Source organism: Microcaecilia unicolor, chromosome 2, assembly GCF_901765095.1.
Source record: "Microcaecilia unicolor chromosome 2, aMicUni1.1, whole genome shotgun sequence".
Taxonomy (NCBI): domain Eukaryota; kingdom Metazoa; phylum Chordata; class Amphibia; order Gymnophiona; family Siphonopidae; genus Microcaecilia; species Microcaecilia unicolor.
Window position 1 is genome coordinate 654108824 of NC_044032.1, and position 26320 is coordinate 654135143.

The 26320-nt window shown below is 41.2% G+C and overlaps 1 protein-coding gene across 1 annotated transcript in view; it reads left to right on the forward strand.

The window, feature by feature from the left end:
• The window catches only part of KIAA1109 (KIAA1109 ortholog), a 452391-nt gene that overhangs the window by 261895 nt on the left and 164176 nt on the right, over positions 1–26320 (forward strand). The window contains 8 exon segments of the mRNA XM_030191772.1: positions 2976–3151; positions 6226–6401; positions 6950–7653; positions 8284–8529; positions 10708–10801; positions 13892–13942; positions 20204–20410; positions 22234–22475. Coding sequence (XP_030047632.1) covers positions 2976–3151; positions 6226–6401; positions 6950–7653; positions 8284–8529; positions 10708–10801; positions 13892–13942; positions 20204–20410; positions 22234–22475 — 1896 coding nt within the window.

A 26320-nucleotide genomic window follows, 5' to 3' on the forward strand; every position in this document is an offset into this window, starting at 1 on the left:
TTTTTATAGCGGGCAGGGGGTTCCCCGATCGATCTCCACGTGGCCTATGGCGTCGGAGGGCGAGGGCGCGAAGAATCGCTCCCCGGACCGCGTGTGCGTTTCTAGCGGGGATGCGGGGGTCTTAAAGTCTGATTCGCCCTTGTTGGGTGTCAGTTTGGAGGCCGGTCAGTGTCCCGGTTCTCCCTCCAGCGCGGCGGTTTTTCCCGCCATAAACGCCCATCCCCCGCTGCTCGCCTCCGCCATCTTGGCCGGCCACTCTGCTCGGACGGCTTCTTCTTGGACAGATAGATGCCGGTGGCACTCCACCTCCTCCACTGAGAAATGGCCATTTCCATATCATCATGCTGATCAATCCATAGACTGGTGGGTTGTGTCCATCTACCAGCAGGTGGAGATAGAGAGCAAACTTTTGCCTCCCTATATGTGGTCATGTGCTGCCGGAAACTCCCCAGTATGTTCTCTATCTCAACAGGTGGTGGTCACACACAGCAGCAGCTCTGGCTAGGCCTCCAAGCCTAATTTTTAGGTTTTGTTGAGTGCCTGGGGTTGAGGGCTCTTCTTGAGCAAGTGCAAACCTGGTGGTGCCAGGTCCCTCCTTTTCTCCCCCCTCCCGCTGGCTCCGTTAAAAAAAAAAAAAAAAAAAATTTTGGACGTCCTTAAAGGCGTTTATTTCGACGTTTATTTAAACGTTTATTGCAGCTACTCACTGGGACACCAGGTCGTTACAGCTCGGAGCAAGAAGCAGGTAATTTTTACCTTTTTATAGCGGGCAGGGGGTTCCACGATCGATCTCCACGTGGCCTATGGCGTCGGAGGGCGAGGGCGCGAAGAATCGCTCCCCGGACCGCGTGTGCGTTTCTAGCGGGGATGCGGGGGTCTTAAAGTCTGATTCGCCCTTGTTGGGTGTCAGTTTGGAGGCCGGTCAGTGTCCCGGTTCTCCCTCCAGCGCGGCGGTTTTTCCCGCCATAAACGCCCATCCCCCGCTGCTCGCCTCCGCCATCTTGGCCGGCCACTCTGCTCGGACGGCTTCTTCTTGGACAGATAGATGCCGGTGGCACTCCACCTCCTCCACTGAGAGAAATGGCCATTTGATCCTGTCCAATAACCAATTCCTAATCCACAACAGAACATTTCTTCTTTATCCTACTAGACCAGCAAGATGCATAGGCTTAAGTCCTCCCCCCCTACCAGCAGATTGAGATACAAGCAAAATAATTTTAGTCACCACATTGTTGCCTGTAAGAGGAGATACACACAAGGCAATTGTTGGTTTTCATCTACAGCAGACAGTGTTCTTGTTCGTTATACATTTACTATACCACGTTTAGTAGTACATCAAAGTGGTTTACAACATAAAGTATTGAAATTAATGAAAGGAACACCAGAGTCAGACAAAAGGAACACTACAACTGCAGCCAGGTCCTGGTCCTTGTCTTCTGCCACCAGACCCACTGTACTGCAACTCTTATGTAGGAGAGACCAAAAATATAAGTCTTTAGTGCAGTTTTAAATATAATAATATGAGATGATTCAGCACATTAATCGTGAGGCAGAGAATTACGTTATGTTTGTGCCAGAAGAAAAATGCTGAACGATGAATAGAAGCTAAATGAGCTTGGACTAATGTAAGACATGAAAGAAATTGTTGGTAGAGGAGCAGAGGTGATGAAATTGTTCGTAAGGTGTCAGTAAGGATGCCAAGGACATCTTGGTGGTCGCTGCCTTTTGCCATCATGAGGGGATCTTGGTCTGTCCTTAGCTGGACAGCTGACTGATTATAGTCAGGTTGAAGCAGGAAAGTCAGAAGGCCACCTCCAAAGTTGTTCATCATAAGTGAGATCTTAAAGTGACCAAAATAGAAAAGGTGACAGCTTCAGTCATCACCCACTGTAAACTCCTCTTGCCTGGTTCCCAAGATTTCCCCCTCGGTACTCAGGGTCTCGGCGGGGGTGGGCAACCAAAGACCACGGTTTCTGCAAAACCATTCCTTTTATTAACTCCTGGCCCTTCCCAAAACCACCCACTAGGCTGGCACTCCCAGCCCTCCTTGGTTTAGTGACCGCCCTGAAAATCTTTGCTCCCACTACCCCAAGCAGGGACATTGTGAGGGGGAGGATGGTCACACACAAGTGCCTGTCCATGTTCAGAAAAATATTGTAAGTGCTCTGTCAGCACCGTTGGATGGTGTTGTGACTTGCGTTGATTATCTTGCTTTCCATGGAGAATAGAACTCCAAAAGAGCAGAGGAAGTCACACAGCTCCATACGAGTTGGGAGAACCGGTAGTCATTATTCCAAAGCACCAACACAAGATTGATGGAATCTACACTGATGCAATACGTAAAACGATCACAGATACACTCACTTCACAAACACAGTACAACAGTTGTAGCAATGAAGGAAGATACAATGTTCTTATAGAGAGTAATTTTGTTAGACCCCTGATGCAGGCGCTGTTTCTACCGAAACACGAACCTGTGTCGGGTCTTCTTCTGTTGGTGCTTTGGAATAAAGCCTGCTTGTTCTCCCTACACGTTTGGAGCTGTGTTACTTCCTCTACTCTTGAGTTCTGTCTGATTTGCATAGAGGTCTTCTCCTGTTGCTTTGTTTGCTTGGACATTTCCAAGTTAAACAACGTAGTTTTCCTTCTGTGGCCTAGACAGACCAAATTAAATGATATATTTTTTTGTTTTTTTGTCCCAGCCAATGCATCTAAAATGATTTATTTATTTATTTATTTATTACATTTGTATCCCACATTTTCCCACCTCTTTGCAGGCTCAATGTGGCTTACAATAAATCGTGGCTAGTGGAAATGAACAGAGAGTTGACATCTAGTATTACAGAGTGTTTTGGGTTGAATGGTAATAGAAAACATGATGATGTAATGTATGGCGTTCAGAATGAAAGATTTTCTGCTTCCTTTTTGGTTAGCTCAACTTGAATAATCAGTGTCTATGGTGCTTTATTTTGTAGGTATTAGCAACAATCTTCCTACAATACCCTCTGCTTCAGACTTTAATACTGTGCTTTCCAGTGACCAGAACACTCTAGATGGAACACATTCTCAGCGTAGCTCTAGTCAGGATGATATTGCAGGTGCAGAAGAGGGTAACCAAGGATTTCCTGCAGTCCAGCTTGCAGATGCACAGGTAAAGGTTTTTCACAGATGTGATGTGAATATTTATATATATATTTAGTAACAAATTTTGCATTGGTTCTGATTGTGCTAGGTAAGAGAGGTTGTCCTATAAGAGAAATGCCATGGAGTTTGCAAATTTTTCAAAAGCATTTTCTATATTGCCTTTCTCATGTTTCTCTCAAAGTTAGTCTTCCTTTCTAGATCTTCTTGAGTCCTTCTTAAGTTCATCTGCTAGTGCAAGGACTGCATAGACCATTTACAAGAACCCTTCTCGTTATGCACTGCTCAGAGATTAAATATTTTCACTGAAAAAAAAAGAAGTGTGGAAATCATTCAAGGTTTTTGTGCCAGTATTTGTCTACTGAACTTAGTTCCTAACTTTACCTATTACATTCACGACTTTTTGTGTGTGCACATTTGAAGAATATGAGGGTGATACTACCTTTTTGTTGGACTAACTTGCTAGATTTATTAACTTGAAAACTAAAAAATAAAAACTTGAGTAAGAAAATGGGACCCATACGTTAAAGCATATAATAGTGGGTTACTAGAGGACCTAGTGAAATTGCAGGTATTCAGGTACCTGGGTCCCTCTGGCAGGCTCAGTAGTGGCGATGGATATTTAGATCAGGCTGTTACGGTAGAATTAAACTTCTAGATAGGTCTGCCTGGCAGACTAGGAAAGGAAGGTGGCTGGCTGGATGTTTTCACAATGACTACACAATATTGCTGACTGTTCAGATTGTTGTAGAGCATTGCGGTGAACTTGCATGCTCACGTGCCCAAAATGGTAGAGTTCAAAGGATGAAGACAAGATTGTACTAGATAAGGAGCAATCTTGCAGGCAGTCACAGTCTGTAGCTGGCAACTGGGATATATCTTTAGCAGTATGGCTAGAATATATGGGCAGACTGGATGACACTTTAAAAAATAGTTCCTTGTCGTCATACCAGACCAGTCCAAACCAATGGGTTATGACTGTTTACTAGCGGATGGAGACAGAGAAAAATAGTTCTTGTGATTTGCCCCTTAAGGATATCATAAGCCCGGAATGTTCAATATTTTTCTGTCTTCAAGCAGATGGTTGATGGTTTCTGCAGCTCCTCTGTGGTGCTTTTCAGCCAGCTCCTGACGCATTTCCAACTGGGTGATAGTTGAGCCGGGGGGTTTCCTCTTGCAGGATATTAGCTCCTTTATTCTCTGCTACTCTGGATGGAGCTGGGTGACGCTCAGTGTTGCCGGGTCCCTCTCCCTCCCCCTTCACTCACCCACCATTTAGCGGTTTCTGAGGAGTGTTTAAGAGGTTAGGGATGGACTGCAAATGGGTATATGAGCTGAAGATTTTTATCACAGAAAGTAAGTTTCTTCACTGGATTCTTCCTCTATGCATGTAAGTATTGCTGCCTGTATTTCTTACTGTTTGGTTTTTGACAGTGGTGAGGGAACTTAGACTGTTAATTACCAAAGGCTTTGTTTCACCAAGGTTTTTTCGCCTTTGCATTTTCCTTCCTGTTTGGCTTCTTGGCACTGGGGACATTGGGCTCAGTCTCTGCTTCCCATGCTCCTCTCATGTAGTGGTTATGGCGGCTCTGGCTTGCATGGGTTCTGCATAGATGTCTCTGGCAGTATTCCCTGCCTTGGGCTCCTTTCCAGCGAGTTGTATCTACATCGCTGGTCTGGCTTCTGGGTCAGCTATTACGGTGCTTGTTGTGACATTCATAGAGTGGTCTGACTTTTTATTTGAATCTGGCTTAAGGCATTGCTCTCTTTTCGGCACCTTGTCTGCGCCCGGGCTTGGTTTGTTTTTCTCCCGAATTGGGACCTGGCGTACAGGTCGGCACAGCTTCCTTCCCTACAAGCCTGTGCTGCATCATTAGAGGGGTTTGTCTCTATTTCTGCGTTGTTATTTAGGTTTCTTATAATTCTGTCTCTGGGATAGGACCACATCACTTGGCGCAGTTTTAGGCTCTTTGGCGTTGCCACGGGGATCCTATCTGCACGTGTGACATGGCTGTGATATGCAGAAGTATTAGAGGTCTGTGATGTTTGTGCTCGGTGGCCTACAACCTTGTGTGGTTGTGGCGGTTTTCTTTTCTAGTCCGCATTTATTTGTATATCTATTATGTCCCCAGTGCTAAAAACTTTCTTTTTTTTTTTGGCATTCATTTCCAAAGTAAAAGAGTGAAACTCCTAGTGGTAGATCTCGTCTGTCCATCTGTCTGTGATCTCCTTTCAACAGATAAATCTGTGAATGGCTTGCAATGGATATTGAGATGGAACGGTATGGGGGAGGTTAAGGTAACGGTTTGGTTAGTGCTTTTCATCTTTCAGGGCTGAGACCACCAGGCCAGATCGTACTTGGCTGAAGTGCTGAAAGTTCCACTAGACTCAGTAAATCTCCACGGAGCGCTGTTTTATAATCAGCGCTCCAAGTTATGCGCCTTTTATAGAATAGCACTGAGAGCTGAATTCCGTGCCAAACTTTGTGCGCGAGGATTTATACTAACTGAAACCTGGCGTAAATGCTGACGGGTAAGTTAGGTACGAATCCCCAGTGATACTGTACACATATTTAGTGAACGCCCTTGACCCCTTCTGAGTTGTGTGCTATAAGATCTGCACGCCAATCTTCATTGACCTAGCAAAATGCATGCAAAGTCCAAAATGTTCCCAATTAACGCCCATAATTGATCGCACCCAATTATTGACACTGATTGTCTCGTTAGCCAATTTAGTTGTGAGTGCATCTCAGGATAGCGTAGAAATTTGTGTGCCGTGTGTAGAATCTGAGGGAAGTACCACTTCTTTCTGAGATTTGTTTTTCTTTTACCTCACTTCAAAGGAAGAAAAAGGTAGTGTTATGGTTATTGTGTTTGTGTACTTGAATATATAAAGGTGAATAAATAAAAAGCAAAACAAAAATGCTGATACCTTTTTATTACACTACTGATATGGTTCTTTGACTAGCTTCTGGATCCTAAAACCCACTTCCTTAAATCTGTCCTGCATGAACTGTTCTAGACAAGTTTTGATTGGCATTGATTATTTCAATGGACCTAGATAACCAGATTTTGCATGTTGCAGGTTGTTTTCAAGCCTCTCCTGAGCCATACCGGTATTCAGTCTCAAGATGTTGCACCCCTCTGCTACAGAACATATTTCGGGGAACACCTCTCATTCTCTGGTACTTTGGATTGCCTCAGGGCAGATATTGTTGATTCAGACACTTCAAAAGAGAGGAGGGGTAAAAGAGTAAGAAGGTAAATATATCATGTTTAATTGTATTAAAACTTAAGTTTCTTGGCTAACTTGTATTTAAAACTATCGTATCCTATTTTATATTATCTAACTTGTACAAAATCAGTTTGTTCTCCCTGTGAAGTTACTTTTTTAAGACATGAGGCAGTGTTTTACAGGATAATCCCAAGCATTTTTGAAGAACATATCAAGAAAAGAAAATTTTGTTTGTCTTTATTAAGCTATCAGGTTACCAAGTTTATTAATAGCGCACATTCCTAGTTAAGGAGGTATCAACACTGAATTTTGCTGCCATCCAAATAGTGCCACCAGTCTCCGCTCTATCCAGATACCAGCACTGCATATTCAGGTTTTTGTTTGTTTTTTGTTTTTTTTTACCACAACATCCAGTGTATAAAAGGCTAAACGCTGAAGCTGAATATCAACCTGATAGTTCTTTGCTTAATCTGAAGCCCATTTCATCCTTTTATGTTGTAGCTAAGCCTCCTGAAACTGTTTTTGTGGAAGGGTATTTGTTCATCCAATGTAATTGTCTTAAAATGTTTTTTAGACAAGGCGCTGTCAATCTTCCTCCGCTTGAATTCAAACCTGCACTGATGTTGGAGACTTTTAGTATCAATGCTGTAGTGATGGAGAAGTCAATGTTCACGCCTCAGAACTCCACAACTGCTCTTTCCTTTCACGACCTGAACAAGCGCTACTATAACACGTTTCACTGCAATTTTACCGTCTCCTGCCAGTCCATAAGCCAGCATGTCGACATGGCCCTTGTGCGCCTTATTCATCAGTTTAGTACAATGATAGACGATATAAAAGCGACTCAGACAGACATTAAGCTCAGTAGGTATACAGCTGGATCTGCCTCGCCAACGCCCACCTTCAAAACCCGTAGGCATCGTGATTTCCGTTCTTCCGACTTCAGCCGCAGCTCTCGAGGGAGCCTCAATGGTGGGGTCAGGGTGAATAACGCCAAGAGTAAGCGAGCAAACACTGAGAACAGGAAAGAGTCTCGGAACAAAAACTCACTGGGGCGATCGGAAAGGAGAACCTCCAGAGTATCTCGGAAAGGCTCAAAAGATGTGGTGGATCACATGACCATCCATATGGATGACTCAGATTCCATCACCGTGTCAGAGCAGAGCGAACCATCTGCAGAGTGCTGGCAAAATATGTACAAGCTGCTGAACTTTTATTCACTCATTTCTGATCCTACGGGGATTTTAGAAAAGTCTTCGGAAACCTTTGGTCCAGCAAGTGAGTAGAGTTTGTGATTTTGCCTCGTATTAATTAGTTAACATACAAAAGAAGTTGAAGGTGATATCAGTCTGATTTCTTTATTTCAAAAACAAACGCAGGCTAAATTTTCAAAAGACTTCTTTATATATGTGTAATTGTTCTAGTAAAGAGAGTGTCATAAGGTGATTAATGGTCCATGTGCTGTGAGATGCTGTTGCCAGTTTCATTAAAGATCCATTTTTGAACCTTGTTTTCCTAGATGGATTCAAGTTTCAACTGTTCATGTTGAATCTGATAATACCCTCTAGATATATCTATAGATCACATCTCTTTCACCTTATGAATTAGGAATATGCCTAAAAGAAGTTAGGTTAATATAGCATAATGAATGCAGGGGTCCTCAGATCAGTCGAGATTTCCTGATTTTCACAATGAATATGCATGAGATCTATGTGCTGTTAGCACATACATGCTTATTGTAGAAATCCTGCAAGAATGCCTTACTGTTGGCAGAAAAAGAATTCCAAAATGGAAAGTTAATGTTGAAATTCAACTATTGCAGAATAGAAATGTTTTAAGAGATGTCCTTGTAAGGTTGACCCTGATTTGTAATACAGTTTAATGAGCCATTTTTATTTACTTGTGTAGTTGGCCGGAGCCCTTCAGAACCTGCCTGTAGGGTTGTGTTTGAGAATGAACAAGACAATGGCAGCTTAAGCAAGCCCCAAAGGAAGCGCAGCCTGGTCACTTCTGAGCCTCAGCACGTAACTCTAATAGTCTTTGGAATTGGCATGGTGAATCACACGCATTTGGAGGCTGACATTGGAGGACTAACGATGGAGTCTGAGTTAAAGAGAATCCACGGCAGCTTCACACTAAAGGAGAAAATGAAAGGTACAAGAAGTTTTATCTCTTCCTCAATATCTAAACGTTACAAAGGCAAGTTTCAAAGCCACTGCTGCAAGTCTTTAAAAACTGCCTAGCCTGTCCTTGGGTACAAGTCCATGCAGTTTTGCTTGGAAACCCCATTTCCTGCTTGCTTTTGAAAGTATAAAATAGAATCCTTTAGCCATTCTGTGCTGTGTAGCGGAGATTAGTTTTTTTTTTTTTTGGAGCATTCACTGGTATGATAATGAGACTAATTTTGAAAGATTTTTATGTGAGTGAAGAGCTATATAGCAACATTAAAAAAAAAAACCTCACTGGAAATTTCCCCCCACTATAGGTAAAACTATTTGTGCTACTTTTTACCTGCCTAAAGTGAGGTGGTGAAGAGAAGGAATTAGTTCATGGGAAAGAAAATACACACTGGGGTTTCCTTATGAAAGTCTCGCATGCAGTATCCGCAAGTAGATTTTCACCTATTTGAAAACAAATGTAAATTTATTCAGAGAGCATGTACCTGTTCTCCCCTCTCTCCTCCCCCCCACCGGCTGCCTGAATAAGCCAAGGAAAGCCCTACATGGGTACAGTGTACCATAGGACTGCAGTCACTGCATAGAGTGGATGAGTAGCCTATCAATATCCCACTGCTTCCCCTTGTGATCATGGGCAATAAAATGAGCTCTCCATTGCCTGAGGTACAAACTTAGGTGGTCTTTTACTGAACCGCAGTAGAAATCAGCTGGCGGTAAACACCGAGACGCCCATTATATTCCTGTAGGCATCTTGGCTTTTACTGCAAGATGATTTCTACCACAAGCTAAAAACGTTACTGCGGCTTAGTGAAAGACCCCCTTAGATTGTAAGCCCTCTGGGGACAGGAAAATGCCTACTGTACCAGAATGTGACTCACTTTGAGCTATTTGGTAGCTTCAATCACTGTTGTTGCACTGAAGAATATCATGTCTGGTTGCTTATTATGTGTGTATTTATTTATTTGTGACATTTATATCCCACATTATCCCAAACAATATTGAGTTCAATGTGGCTTACAATAAACAGGATACATAGCAAAGAATAACACACAAGAAAGTAATTTGTTGTAAGAATCCAGTTTTACAATACAGTATCATAAACGTACTGAGATAGCTACTGTTTAACATATAGAAAATCTATTATAAACGAGAAATTGTACCTGAAGCAAAGAGAAAGTTAATGGTAAATAACTCACTCGTAACTTGGCAATGCTTTCTATCTCACCACAACTATAGGAAAGATAACTGACCTCTCCCTGTAGGGTGCCTGGAAAAGTCCTTTGGCTCTCGATGTGGCAGGTCTTGTAACAACCATGATAGTATTTTCCTAAAAAGATGGTTCCTAAGCCTCAGTTCGGCAATGCAGACCTTATGCATACATTCGGGTCTGGACAATATATCCCACTACAGAATAATAAACAAAGCTACATAAAAAACATTTTTTTTTACTGCTCACAAACTTGATACATTTGATTCATTGTAGAAAATGTGATTAATGTGAGATCCATTTCCTCCTCATTACTTATATAGAGTATTATACATAGTAACATAGTAAATGACGACAGAAAAAGACCTGCACGGTCCACCCAGTCTGCCCAACAAGATAAACTCATGTGCTACTTTTTGTGTATACCTTACCTTGATTTGTACCTGTCCTTTTCAGGGCACAGACCGTATAAGTCTGCCCAGCACTATCCCCGCCTACCGCCACCGGCTCTGCCACCCAATCTCGGCTAAGCTCCTTAGGATCCATTCCTTCTGAACAGGATTCCTTTATGTTTATCCCACGCGTGTTTGAATTCTGTTACCGTTTTCATTTCCACCACTTCCTGCGGGAGGGCATTCCAAGCATCCACTACTGTCTCCGTGAAAAAATACTTCCTGACATTTTTCTTGAGTCTGCCCCCCCTTCAATCTCATTTAATCTCAGTTAATCAGATCAATAGTTCTGATTTAAGCATTTAGCTCACACCTTTTTACAAGGCGAGTTACATTCAGTAGGTAATTTTTCCTGTGCCTAGTGGGCTCACAATCTTTTCCTGAGGCAATGGAGATTGAAATGAGTCGCCCAAGGTCAGAAGAAGCCACAGTGGAATTTGAACTGGGCTTCACTGGTTCTCTTCATACGTCAACATTTTTTTCTTTTTAATTGAAGATGTTTTGCACCAAAAGATGACGGAGACATGTGCCACTGCTCATATAGGTGGTGTCAACATTGTGCTGCTGGAAGGAATTACACCGAATATTCAGTGAGTTTAAATCAGTTTTTCTAGTGACAGGTTGATGTAGTACTTCACTGTATCCGTTATGCATTATTTGTAAAGTATATTTGAGAAGGGATAATATTGTCATAGTTACCTCACTTTTCTTCAGTTTACTTATATGCTTTTTGCGTATCTGCACTAGGAGAGGGAAGAAATTTTCAAACTGTGTGGTATGTGAACCTGACATAATATACAAATAATTTGTGATATGAACCTTCTAAGGATTATATAATTACATACACACCTTTTTTTGGAGAACAGTTTATGATACAAAACGCAGACCTTTAGTGTGTTACATGTACCTGTCCTGAGGACCACACAGCCAGTCTGTTTTTCAGGATATCCACAATAGATGCACAGGAGATCAATTTGCATACCGGGTTATGACCCCCTACCAGCAGATATAAGAAGCTGCTGCCGCTTTCCACATTCTTGTAATTCTCTGTTTCCAGCACATGGCGCAGACGTGAATTGGTGCACTAGGATTGCTGGGTCCCAGGGAAGGGGTCTTTGAGACATTCTGCACTGGTGGGATTGGATCAGAATTGGACTCCCAGGGCTGCAGTCTGCAGACTGATTCTTATAGTTGAGTAGGTTCCTAGGCCAAGTTTGCAGGCTGATTTCCCTGGTAAAGCAAGTATCAGCAGTTGTGCTGTGAGAGCACAAGGGTGTATATTTATGCTTAGTGGTCTGTACACACATAGAGGTTGTGGTAGCCATTTTGTGGCCAGACCCTCAGTGAACAGGAGTGAGAGGGCATGGCTGCTGCCTGTAGGAACCCTCCCTGAATCACTATGGATTTTGAGGTAGACCCAGGGGGAAGGGGTTGGGGTTGGATTTTTTTTTTCTTCGGTGGTGATTCGGCATCAGGACAGAGGGAGGGAGGGATTGGAGGAGCAACAACACTGAAAGCACGTATGAATATCGGCTGGGACCCGCATAAGCTCCAGTGGTCAGTGCAGTTGTCTGGACATGGACCTGCATTGAATATCCGGGGCTAATTTTGCTCATGGCTGTCAATGTTGACCACTGTGTGCTGAATATCGACCAGTTTATGTATAGGATCTGGCTCAGAAATTGAAGCAGTTATGGCCAGGGGTATAGCCAGCCCTCTGATTTTGGGGGGAGGGTCAAGAATAAGCTGGGGGGAGTCAACGTATTTTTTCCTCCCACCCTCGCATTAAAATTATTACTTTTACTGGTGGGGATGCCGAAGCCTCGCCAGCCAAATAAATTCGCTGCCAAGCCATTCCCCTCCTCCTTGTGCTACTGCAGTAAGGAACAAGTCAGCAGCGTGTCTCCAGTTGCCAACACACGGACTCCTCACACATGCTCAGTTCACGCAAGAACCGAGTATGCATGAGGAATCTCAGCGTCAGTGGCTGAAGGCATGCCGCCAACTTGCTTTTTACTGCAGTAGCATGAGGAGGAGAGGAACAGCTCATCAAAAACTTTCCATTTAATAGGTAATACAGGTTTGGAGGAGGCCTGAACCCAAAGTGGGGCCCAGGACACCGCCCCCCCCCCCCCCCACACACACACACTGGTTGTGGTAGTTTAAGGAAGAATTTCTTAATTGTAGTCAGTCTGTGGAAAATCTCATGTAGTGAACATTAGGCACATCGTCAATGAGGTTAATCACCATAATCCATATATTACGGACTGGGCTGGGTCACCATAAAAAGGTGGGAACAATACAATTGTAGTTCTATAGATTTTGAACTTTGTATCAGTTTTCTGAATTTTCATTTTTCCCTTCTTCATGTTTTTTTTTTTCTTTGACTTCATTTGAAAACCTTATAACATGTGTTATAGGATCAGGCTTCAATTCAAGTGTCTTCCTTAGAGCTGGAGAGACACCTAGGGAGACTGTAACCTCCAGCCATGAGGCCAAATGTGGATTTGAAGCATCCTTGAATTAAAGAAATGGGAGAGAATTCTATGTGGATTTTCTACAGTTTTACTGGGGTCCTGCTAAATGTATTTGTTGCCTGAACCAATGCATTTAATATAATTACCTTACTCTGGTTGGGTAATGGGTGCACATTATTATTAATCCCTCCCACATTATCTCTATTTATAAGACACAGAGACTGTTTTATATATTCCTCTTGCATAATGTCTAAATAATTGCTGTCTCTGTGAAGCTGCCGTGAGCCCATTACAGCTTCTCTGTTTTGCGTAGAAGTGCCATAAACTGAATTGCTCATTTTCAGCTTACAGACCAGTAAATGGTTCTTTTCCGATTAACATTTTCACAAATTTGGGTTAGAAATTCATGCTGTTGTCTCTTCCATGAACTTGTTTCTTTGCAATTACAGAATCATGCCAAACAACCATGTACTTTACGCTGCCTCCACTGAATAGGCTGCTAATAGCCAAGCAGGGGCGTAGCCAGACAGCAGGTTTTGGGTGGGCCTAGGCAAGAAGTGGGGGGCACCAAGTGTTCTCCCCCCTACCCTCCACCCAAAAAATATCTCAGCTGGTGGGAAAATGCTTCGCTCCACCTTGGCAATCTGCAGCAGGCATGTGCTGAAAACTGAGCAGTCGCTGGTACTAGTATCGTGGAGAGCAGCATTTTTGTTACCATCAGGCAGAAGTCTTCAGCTGGCAGAGCTTGGGATCCCCACCAGCTACCGCTAAACGTGTACTACTGTTGGGTGGGCCTCCAGGCCCACCCGTGGCTACGCCACTGTAGCCAAGTAACCCTCAGTGTGCTTTACTGGCTGCCCCAAGGTTCAAAATGCACAAAATTATGCACAGCCTAGAGGTGGCCAATGTTGAAATTTGATCTGATGCAACTCAACCAGAAATGGAGCATACATAGAATGCTTTGAATGAACTAGACACAAATTATAGCAGTTGATTATTTTTGAATGTCATGTGTTTGAAATGTTTCAGAAATGTACCTGGGACCATTTATCCTACTCCCTCTACCATAGATTGAGACGTTAAAGGGAGCATTGCTTGCAGTCATATTGTGGGTTACAGTGTTAACTGACTACTCTCCGCATGAAGTTTTATTCTTGATTTGCTTTCTTTTTTTCGTGCTTTCACTTCAATCTTCATCTCTAGACTGGAGGATTTTCCAACATCTCCTACAAGTACTGCCAAACAAGAGTTTCTGTATGTTACATTATTATGTTTCATAGATTGCACTTTTTTGTGTCTTTCACCTCTTGCACTTGTTGGTATTGTGCTGTGTGCTTGCAGACTCGGTGTGTTGTGCTGTCTTAGTTGTGCAGCTTGAAGTGAGCTTTTAACCAGCAAAATGTTCCTTGCCCTTAAAGGAAGAATTGTAAGGTACTTTTACAGTTAATGTTCTGTATGATCTAGGCTGTTTGGAGTTGCTTCATTGAAAAGTTTTAAAACACAAAGAAAAGTAAAGCATTGCTTAGTTGTTTCAATGTACTTGCAATTTATCGTATTTCTATACCACAGTATAACTTTGAAATGGTGGAGATAAGAGTGAAGAGAACTTCAGTGTCACAAAAACGTCATTGTAAAAAATCCAAAACTTGTGGGATCTGACATCATCAGAAGCATGCCAAGTCCCAGTTCATTATTACTACATAGTTAATTGTATAAGAAATGATTATTAAATTGGTGAAAACTGAGTTCTTAGTCCAGCAATCCCCAGCACTGTCTTATAATAGATGTTTCTCATTTAAGGCCCATTTTATGGTGAAATTCCCTCCTCTTAACAGTATTTTATTGTGAAGAAAATAAAATACTGTGCTCAAATTCTATTTTGCATTCTCCTCCTCTATAATATTAATTAGAATTTATAGTATATATCATATTTCCTTATTGTGTTTCAAAGTGTGTATGCTTCAGAAGCATACAGTGTAGCCAGTTCTGGGGTAAGTGACCTGACTACAATTCTCGAGTGCCGTCCTGTATTCTGCGTTAAATATACTGCTTGCATTTATGATTCCTGTGATTTCCCAGCACGCCAGTAAAGTATCATTCAGACTTGAGCAGCCTAAACTACATAATTGTTAACAGCCTCTCTATAGCAAAATATTAGGAAGACTTGCATATTTTAATATCATTATCTTCATCAGGCCACTTTAAGTTAAAACAGTCTAATGGCATTTTGCTGATACCACTGTTTCTTATTCCTGTACAATGGAGCATAAGATAATTGATTCTGGTGTTCTGGGAAATGTTATTCGGGCCAAAGCTTGTGGTGTCCAGTTTTCTCTGAAGCCCCTTCTACCATGAGTGCAAACAAACTCTAGTAAAGTAAGGGTTAATATGTGCATGTAATAGTTGCTTGGCCTAAGTATTTTAAGATTTAGCATTTTTTGCACCAGGAGAAAGCTTACTTCTGATGCGAACTGTTTTTCAGCCTGTACAGAATGAATGCGAATGACTGCAAAAGTACACTGAAACTATTTCATTTCCTGAAAATTAGCTAATGGTACCGATCTGGGATTACGTATTCATTCAGGGTCCCTTTTACAAAGGCACACCTGGGTGAATGCTAGAGATGCCCACCTTTGTAAAAGACCCCCTTAAAGTCCAGACTTTCAAACTGGTAAAGATTTATGTTTCCACTTATAAATATTGCACTTGGAAAGGAATAAACAGTAGATTTAATTCTTTTCGTAGTGCTAATGCAGACACCTGATTAAATATGTGCATGTTAGAATATTAACAAGGCAAGTTTTATATCTGTACATACTGATGGTTTCTCTTTTAGGCCACAGACAGTTAGGGCCTGATATATGGGGGTGGGGGGGGGTCTTCAATTTTGTTCGGAGAGGGAGGAGAAATAAATTGATAGAGCTATCCCTAAATCAAGTCTTATGTGAATCTTTAACTCACTTAGAAGTGAAATGATAAATGAGACATACTTTTAATAATAATTTCTAATGTAAATGGTCTAAGCTATTCTTAATTTATTGATTTAGATGCCTTCTTTAGTGGTGTCAGTGAAGTAACTTAAATTCTGCACAGTGACACAGTAAATTATGACAAATAAAGACTTGCACAGTCCATTCAGTCTGCCCAACAAAGCAGCCAGAGCCACACCTGCCACTCTGTGCAGGTTATAGTCATTCATGCTTAAACACAGGTTGGCAATTTGCTATCATGCCAGCCACATACAGGCAATTAAATATGATGGCATCTTGGGACACTATATGTTATAACTAAAGTAACCAATATATAACCAGTTGATATAACCAGTTCTTAGTTGCTCTTGCCCGTGCTGATTCCAGTCTCAAAATGGCTGTCGCGACCTCCAGCAGCAGTCTCATGAGATTGCTGCTGGAAGTCCCAGCCAGAAGCCATTTTGAGGCAGGAGTGAGTAGGGATTGCTCCTGCCCATACTAGCCACCAACAACACTGTAGGCCCAGAGTCTGCTGCTGGTGGGTGGGTTCGGCAGAGGGGCTGTTTTTAGTCAGCTAGGGGAAGGGAGCGGTGGCTTGACCGGAAGTGGGGTGAGTTTCATTTTCAGCTTTGATTTCTGCTGAAACTGAGCGGCCAATATCGGTCACAGATTTGGTTTCGGTGGGGCTCTAATTTTGATAGGAGAACTTCTGTGTTGCTAATTTTTTTCGGGTCAATAATCAAAGTGATTTAACTGGCCAGAAATGGCCGCTGACTGGTTAGTCACTTGTTCGAGACTGTCCACTAATTTTCAGTGGCACTTAACCAATTATCACAGCTGAAAATCAGTAGTCAGCGCCTAAGTGAAAACTGGCTATTTTGGGGACGTTTGGGGGGGGGGAGGGGGCAGAGTCAGCATTTGATATTCAGCACTTAACCAGCCAGGTTAACCCCTTAAAAGTCGGTCCTATCTTTGTGCAGTAACCCATAGCCACTTAAGTGCTAAATATTGACTTAAATCGGCTATGTGTTAGCTGGTTCTGCAAAAAATGGATATTCAGTGCCATAGCCCAGACGTGGCTTAGTATGAGATGTCTGCAGTTGGATGTTAGCGGATCTGTTTGAAGCTGGATTGCCTCTTTTCTGTCTGGTTGTAAATCTGAGTTTGTTTACAGGACAAAGAGTTCAACCTAAGGGTCCCTATTTTCACCACTGTTGTTTAACATCTACTTAAAGCCTTTGGGGTCACTGATTATACCTTGGTGTCATCATTGCCCCCTTGTGGTAAAAAGACAAGTGCAGAAAGCTGGCATGATGGCAAATGCCAGATAACCAGGTCACCTTACTCATTATAAGGTTCAACAAAACTTTTATGAGTACCAATTGACTAAAACTAATAAGAAAAACTATTCTAATTTAGCTGAGAAATCTCCTAATCCATCTAAAAAACCATTTGCTGTGTTTTTGTAACTAACTCAACAGCAAGACACTCTAGCAATATATTTTTCACCTAAAATTATCAGGTCAGAAAACTCTTTTCCTCTGTTTGAGGCTATGTTTTCTTCTTCAATAGAATTTTTCTCTGTCCCAATCTCAATTTGGTGTCATTTTAATTTTCCCACTCGTAAGCCAATAAAGAAACGTATGTCTTCATTGAAGTCGTCAGCCTCTTGGTTAGATCCTATCCCTCCCAGTTGGTTGAAAGTTCCTTCTTTAAGTATCTTACCTATTATTCTACAGGTTATTACTCAGTTTGTCTTCAGGATATGTGCCTGCAGCTTGGAAGACTGTGTCTGTTTGACCAATCTTAGAGAAATCTTCATTGGATGTTATGCTTCTTGCTAACTGCTGTCCAGTTTCCATTATTCAATTTCTTTCAAAGAGTGCTAAGAAATTAGTATGTCAACAGCTCCTTTCTCATATAGAATTTTGGTACATTGTTTACATCCGGGACAATCGAGTTTCCTTACGGGTCATAGCACGGAGACCATATTTGTTTCATTGTGTGTGAAATTCATAGGAATTTACATAAAGGTCTGATCATTCTATTGGCTTCTTTAGATTTATCCTCTGTTACAACATTATCAGCAATAGGAATATCAGATACAGGTTGAATTCTTTTCTTAAAAGCCAGACCTTTTCAGTTACTGTCGGCAACACTACATCCTCAACTTCCCGCTAACTTGTCATGCTTTCAAGCCTAGACGCTGTCTGACTGATGCTGCCATCGTGTGTTTTTTTTACTGTTTAATCATGGTGGTGATACTTTTTCTGCACACCAAATTGGGATATGTCCAGTTCTCAGGTGTGGGCGAAACACACCCAATGTCGGGCATTACTGGTTTATTAGCCATTAATAAACTTATTTACAATAAACACAAACATACAGTTGATAACATCCAGCTACTATGTCTGTTGGAAGAGAATATTAACTGTCTTGATGGAGAGGTACAACCAGATTTTTAATTCTGTACAGGAGTGGCTGGTTTTTAATGGTTTGGTGGTAATTCCAACCTCTTGCTTAGGTGACTTGAGATTCTATTTTGGTTCTCCTGGGGTTGGGTCCATCCATTTATTAAGGGTGGCCTCAGGTCATAAGTATATAAGTATTGTCACAGTGGGACAGACCAAAGGTCCATCAAGCCCAGCATCCTGTTTCCAACAGTGGCTAATCCAGGTCACAAATCCCTGGCAAGATCCCAGAAAAGTTCAATACATGTTATGCTGCTTATCCCAGAAATAAGCAGTGGATTTTCTCCAAGTCAATTTAGTAATGGTCTAGCCCAGACCCTTTTTAAACCCTGCTAAGCTAATCGCATTTACCACATTCTCTGGCAACGAATTCCAGAGTTTAATTACACGTTGAGCGAAGAAATATTTTCTCTGATTCATATTAAATTAACTACTTTTTAGCTTCATCACATGCCCCCTAGTCCTAGTATTTTTGGAAAGAGTAAACAAATGATTCATGCTTACCCGTTCCACTCCACTCATTATTTTATAGATCTCTATCATATCTCCCCTCAGCCATCTCTTCTCCAAGCTGAAAAGCCCTAGACCCTTCAGCCTTTCCTCATAGGGAAGTCGTCCCATCCCCTTTATCATTTTCATCACCATTCTCTGTATCTTTTCTAATTCCACTATATCTTTTTTGAGATGCGGTGACCAGAATTGAACACAATATTCAAGGTGCGGTCACACCATGGACCGATACAAAGGCATTATAACATCCTCACTTTTGTTTTTCATTCCTTTCCTAATAATACTTAACATTCTATTTGCTTTCTAAGTCGCCGCAGCACACTGAGCAGAGGATTTCAACGTATCGTCAACATCGACGCCGAGTTCCTTTTCTTGGTCGGTGACTCCTAACGTGGAACCTTGCATTACATAACTATATTTCGGGTTCCTCTTTCCCACATGCACCACTTTGCACTTGCTCACATTAAACGTCATCTGCCATTTAGACGCCCATTCTCCCAGTCTCGTAAGGTCCTCTTGTAATTTTTCACAATCCTCTTGCGATTTAACAACTTTGAATAACTTTGTGTCATCAGCAAATTTAATTACCTCACTAGTTACTCCCATCTCTAGATCATTTATAGATATGTTAAAAAGCAGCGATCCCAGGACAGACCTCTGAGGAACCCCACTATCTACCCTTCTCCATTGAGAATACTGACCATTTAACCCTACTCTCTGTTTTCTATCTTTTAACCAGTTTTTAATCCACAATAGGACACTACCTCCTATCCCATGACTTCCAGTTTCCTCTGGAGTCTTTCATGAGGTACTTTGTCAAACGCCTTCTGAAAATCCAGATACACAATATCAACTGGCTCCCCTTTATCCACATGTTTGTTCACCCCTTCAAAGAAATGTAGTAGATTGGTGATGCAAGATTTCCCTTCACTAAATCCACATTGACTTTGTCTCATTAATCCACACTTTTGAATATGCTGTGCAATTTTGTTCTTAATAATAGTCTCTACCATTTTGCCTGGCACCAACGTCAGACTCACCGGTCTATAATTTCCTGGATCTCCTCTGGAACCTTTTTTAAAAAATCGGCGTTACATTGGCCACCCTCCAATCTTCCGGTACCACGCTCGATTTTAAGGATAAATTACATATTACTAACAATAGCTCTGCAGGCTCATTTTTGAGTTCTATCAGTACTCTGGAATGAATACCATCCGGTCCAGGAGATTTGCTACTCTTCAGTTTGTAGAACTGCCCCATTACATCCTCCAGGTTTACAGAGAATTCATTAAATTTCTTCGACTCGTCAGCTTCGAATACCATTTCTGGCGCCGGAATCCCACCCACAGCATTTTGATATTGGAGTAGTTGACTTCATAAACCATGTGTGCATGCTGTGGTTATCTGTTGAACAGTATGCAAGTATGTTTTAGTTACAGTTAATAATATGTGCATGACTCTTACAGTGCAGCTTGCTAATTATTGCTGTGAGTTGGTGTTCAGGCATTTGATATCTGTTGTGCATGGGGCTGTTTTGTAGCACATTGCCTGTCTTCTCTTACCAGAACAGTAGTGAAATGCAGTATTGCCAAATCACAGGCGCTTTATAGCGCTCAAAGGGGGCTGAGAACAAACAACGCAGCTGTGTTCAAAGTGGGAGCTATCAGTATCAACATCCCTCAACACCCTGCCACTCTGCACAGTATGATGGTGCGCAGCTCCCACCAGCTTTCCAAGCAGATATCTGACCTCATCAAGCAACCCTCGACTATGTAAGTAGTTCTGCTTGTAAGCAATAAATCTTGATGGTGGTACCTTGTTTCTCTTTCTAGCCTGTAAGAGGAATTCTAAAAATTGCACATACTGTGTCTCTGTGTGTGTATAATATATGTAGAGAGAGCGAACATGTGTAAGTAAATTGCAAGATGCAACACGGAGTAGAGGATGACTCAAGACAGGAGTAGCAGTTAAAAAAAAAAAGTCTTTATTAAGGCACCAAGGTGAGACCTGAGACAGGTCCGTGTTTCAGCGGACTAGCCGCCTGTTTCAGGGGTCACAGAACTATAGAAAAGCATGTATAAAGAAAATCACGCACAGTAGATGACGGCAGAAAAAGACCTGCACGGTCCATCCAGTCTGCCCAACAAGACAAACTCATATGTGCTACTTTTTGTGTATACCCTACTTTGATTTGTACCTGTCCTCTTCAGGGCACAGACCGTATAAGTCTGCCCATCACTATCCCCGCTTCCCAACCACCAGCCCCGGCACAGACCGTATAAGTCTGCCCAGCACTATCCCCACCTCCCAACCACCAGCCCCGCCTCCCACCACTGGCTCTGGCACAGACCGTATAAGTCTGCCCAGCATTATCCCCGCCTCCCAACCACCAGCCCTGCCTCCCGCCTCTGTTTATTAAGCTGTGCTAGCAGTTTCCTTGAACTAATGCCGACACAGCCCATTCATTTTGAATGAGCTGTTTCAGCATTTCCGCATGGATTGGTAAACAGGGAGCTAAGTAACGTGCAGATGTGTTAATTAATTTGCTTTATACATGTTTTTTATATGTTGCATCTTGTTTCCTTGTAGGCATTTTTTTTTTTTCTTAAATAAATTTCAAGCCATACTTCATATGGTTTTTAATGATTTTAGATTTTCACTTTTTCATTTTTTTTTATTTTCCTGCTTGATTTTAAATTATATAGTCAATGTGTTAAGAACATGAGAAATGCCATAGTGGGTGAGACAGACCAGTGAGCCTTTTAGCCCAGTATCTTGTCTTCTATAGTGTCCAATCTAAGTTACTTGGAAGAAGTGCCCAACAGATCCTAATCTGGAGTCACAGTTCTTTCTGAGCTCCTGGCAGTAAAAAAGAAAAAGTGGTGGTCCACAATCCTATTATGGACCTGTCCTGCAGAAACTTACCCATACCGACTTTAAATCCAACTACACTGCTGTACATAAGTGCTGCCATACTGGGACAGACCGAAGGTCCATCAAGCCCAGCATCCTTTTAACAGCAGTAGCCAATCCAGGTCAAAAATACCTGGCAAGATCCCAAAACAGTACAATACATTTTATATTGCTTATCCTAGAAATAAGCAGTGGATTTTCCCAAGTCCATTTTAATAATGGCTTATGGACTTTTCTTTTACGAAGCTATCCAAACCTTTTTTAAATCCCGGTAAGCTAACTGCTTTTACTACATTCTCTGGCAACGAATTCCAGAGTTTAATTACATTTTCCAGCAAAACTTTCTACAGCTAAAATTGTTTTAACTGAATTGGATTTAGGTCTGCTGACCCTTCTTCTAAACTTGAATGCCTAAGCTAGGTGCTCAGCCCTTGTAAACTGTGAACACGGTAGATTTATCTTTCTAACTCCCTTAGAAAATTGACTCCAGTAGATTTTTAATGTTTGTTGTTAATTCAGGAAGTACTGCATTTAATTTGTATTTAGTTAGTTATGTTTATATGAAATGTAAAAGCACAAAAATAAACCAAGCTAAATAAACTAGTTTGCTTGATTAAGGAAGCCAAGGAGTTATTGTTTTGGAGGAATACGTTTCTTTTATTTCAGTCTTTTCGTTTAACAGATCACAGCTTGCAAAAGAAGACACGAATGCTATTCCTGTGGTCTCTGAAAAGACACCAACAAGTGTTAACCAGACTCCCATTGAAACAAATGAGTTTCCTCAGCTACCAGAAGGTTTGGAGAAAAAACCTATAGTGCTTAAATTCAGTGCCATGTTAGATGGTATAGCTATTGGAGCAGCACTTCTACCGTCGTTGAAAGCAGAATATAAGATGGGCAGAATGAGAAGCCATGGAATGACAGGTAACTGGGCTTCGACCCCTCTCTTCTTTTCTTTGCTCATATTCACACCTGTAAATTCTGTGATTTTAGTAGGGGACTTTAATTTGGTCATGGATGTCACTCTTGTGTCATCCCCCCCCCCCCCCATATACATACACACATGTATAAGGGAGAAAGTAAAAATGTAAACAGAGGCTTACCCTTCCTGTGAAGAAGTCTAGACTTAGTAGCTGCATGGAGACATTAACTAACAATAAACTTGTATTCCGCCATATACCTCTCGGTTTAATGCAGATTATGGTTAAAAAGAAGCTGAACATTTCCAAGAAGTACAAAGGACTACTCAATTTGATAAAATGACAATATACAATTTAACTAAAAAGATGACATCACAAGTCATTGCATTTCAAAACAAACTTTCTAAATAAATAGGTTTAATTTGCTTACGAAACTGACTATAATTTGTCACAGAAAGTAATAAAACTTGAATATCCTTTTCCAGACGAGCCACGTGATAGGAGAAGAGAGTATCTAATCGCCTGGTTCTTCTTAGATTCTTTAATGGAGGAAAAATAAATAAAGCCAACGTTCCAGTAACTCTGAATTTTTGTAGAAAAACTAAGTGATCCCAAAAATAAGGTGGAGCTAATCCATACAGTGTTTTATGACTAAGACAAAAACATTTGAACAATACCTTAGCATGTACGAGAAGCCAATGAAACTTTGTGTAATATAAAGAGATACTATCATATTTTTAAATAAATAATGTAACACAACATTTTGAATAGTATGAAGTTTCTTCAGCACTTGTTTAGAAGCGCCGGAATAGATTATATTACAGATTAATAAACTCAGGATCAAAGATTGTACTATAAGCCGGAAATGATCTTGGTTAGAATATTTCTGTACACATCATAAGTTACACATCATGAAAAATGATCTTTGAGTAAGTCTGTTAATCTGAAACTCTAAAGACAACTTACTGTCTAGCAGAATCCCTTAATATAATCTCTGGAGTAAATACACATAGGAAAATCCAATACGTTGGCATTTAACTTTCAAAAAGGAGCCTATTATAAAATGAGAAGAATGGTGAAAAAAAAAGTAAGCAGCTGCGAAGGTCAAAACTTTACATCAGACATGAATGCTGTTCAAAAATACCATCTGGAAGCTCAGAGCAAATGTATTCCATGTATTAAAAAAGAAGGAAGGAAGGAAGGCCAAACGACAGCTGGCATGGTTAAAAAGTGAGCTGAAGGAAGTTATTAGAGCTAAAAGAAAGTCCTTCAGAAAACAGAAGAAGGATCCTACTGAAAATAATAAGAAACAGAATAAGGAATGTCAAGTCAAATGCAAAGCGCTGATACTGAAGGCAAAGAGGGACTTTGAAAAAAAGATTGAATTGGAGGCAGAAACACATAGTAAAACTTTTTTAGGTATTTTCAAGAAGCCGGCAAAAGAATCAGTTGGGACCGTTAGATGACCGAGGAGTAAGAGGGGCACTAAGGGAAGACAAAGCCATAGTGGAGTGATTAAACGAACTCTTTCCTTCGGTCTTCAGTGAGAAAGATTTGGGAGAGATACCGGTGCCAGAAATGGTATTCAGAGCTGATGTGTCAGAGAAACTGAATGAAATCTCTATAAACCTGGAAGATGTAATGGGGTAATTTGACAAATTGAAGACCAAAGGTCCATCAAGCCCAGCATCCTGTTTCCAACAGTGGCCAATCCAGATAACAAATACCTGGCAAGATCCCAAAAAAGTACAAAACATTTTATACTGCTTATCCCAGAAATAGTGGATTTTCCCCAAGTCCATTTAATAACGGTCTGTGGACTTTTCCTTTAGGAAGCCGTCCAAACCTTTTTAAAACTCCGCTAAGCTAACCGCCCCTACCACATTCTCTGGCAACGAATTCCAGAGCCCAATTATAGGTTCAGTGAAGAAACATTTTCTCCAATTCATTTTAGATGAAGCTACAATGTAGTAAATTTAAAATGAATTGGAGTTTAACAAAGGTTTGGACGGCTTCCTAAAGGAAAAGTCCATAGACCATAATGGTCTATGGACTTGGACTTGGGGAAAATCCACTATTTCTGGGATAAGCAGTATAAAATGTTTTGTACTTGTTTGGGATCTTGCCAGGTATTTGTGACCTGGATTGGCCACTGTTGGAAACAGGATGCTGGGCTTGATGGACCTTTGGTCTTTCCCAGTATGGCAATACATATGTACTTATGTAAATCACTTGGACCATGTGGTGTTCATCCCAGAGTAGTGATATAGTTGAAAAATGAACTTGCAGAACTGTTGTAATATGTAATTTATCTTTAAAATTAAACATGGCACCGAAAGATTGGAGGGTGGCCAATGTAACGCAGATTTTTAAAAAGGGTTCCACAGGTGATCCAGGAAATTATATACTGGTGAGCCTGACATTGGTGCCTGGCAAAATGGTAGAGACTGTTATAAAGAACAAAATTACAGAGCATATTCAAAAGCATGGATTAATGACACAAAGCCAGCATGGATTTAGTGAAGAGAAATCTTTGCATCACCAATCTATTACATTTCTTTGAAGGGGTGAACGAAAATGTCGATAAAGGTGAGCCGATTGATATTGTGTATCTGGATTTTCAGAAGGCGTTTGGCAAAGTACCTCATGAAAGACTCCAGAGGAAATTGGAGAGTCATGGGATAGGAGGTAGTGTTCTATTGTGGATTAAAAACTGGTTAAAAGATAGAAAACAGAGAGTAGGGTTAAATGGTCAGTATTCTCAATGGGGAAAGGTAGTCAGTGGGGTTCCCCAGGGCTCTGTGCTGGGACCGTTAATTTTTAACATATTTATAAATGACCTAGCGATGGGAGTAACTAGTGAGGTAATTAAATTTGCTGATGACACAAAGTTATTCAAAGTCGTTAAATCGCGGGAGGATTGTGAAAAATTCCAAGAGGACCTTACGAGACTGGGAGACTGGGCGTCTAAATGGCAGATGACGTTTAATGTGAGCAAGTGCAAGGTGATGCATGTGGGAAAAAAGAACCCGAATTATAGCTACGTCATGCAAGGTTCCACGTTAGGAGTTACGGACCAAGAAAGGGATCTAGGTGTCATCGTTGATGATACGTTGAAACCCTCTACTCAGTGTTGCAGTGGCTAAGAAAGCCAATAGAATATTAGGTATTTTTAGGAAAGGAATGGAAAACAAAAATGAGGACGTTATAATACCTTTGTATTGCTCCATGATGCGACCTCACTCAAATACTGTGTGCAATTCTGTCATCTTATCTCAAGATAAAGTGATAAAGAGAATGGGGCGACTTCCCTATGAGGAAAGGCCAAAGCAGCTAGGGCTCTTCAGCTTGGAGAAAAGACAGCTGAGGGGAGATGTGATAGAGGTCTATAAAATAATGAGTGGAATGGAACTGTAGACATGAATCGCTTGTTTACTCTTTCCAAAAATACTAGAACTAGGGGGCTCGCAATGAAGTTACAAAGTAGTAGATGTAAAGCAAATCAGAGAAAATATTTCTTCACTCAGTGTGTAATTAAACTCTATAATTTGTTGCCAGAGAATGTAGTAAAAACAATTAACAGGGTTTGAAAAATGTTTGGTTAGCTTCCTAAAAGAAACGTCCTTAAGCCATTGTTAAGATGGTCTTTGGGAAAATCTACTGCTTATTTCTAGGATAAGCAGTATAAAATGTTTTGTACTTTTTTGGTATCTTGCCAGGTATTTGTGACCTGGATTGGCCACTGTTGGAAACAGGATGCTGTGCTAGATGGACCTTTGTTCTGTCCCAGTATGGCAACACTTATGTTCTTATAAATCAGGTAATGTGGTATTAGGTGATTGCCTAACT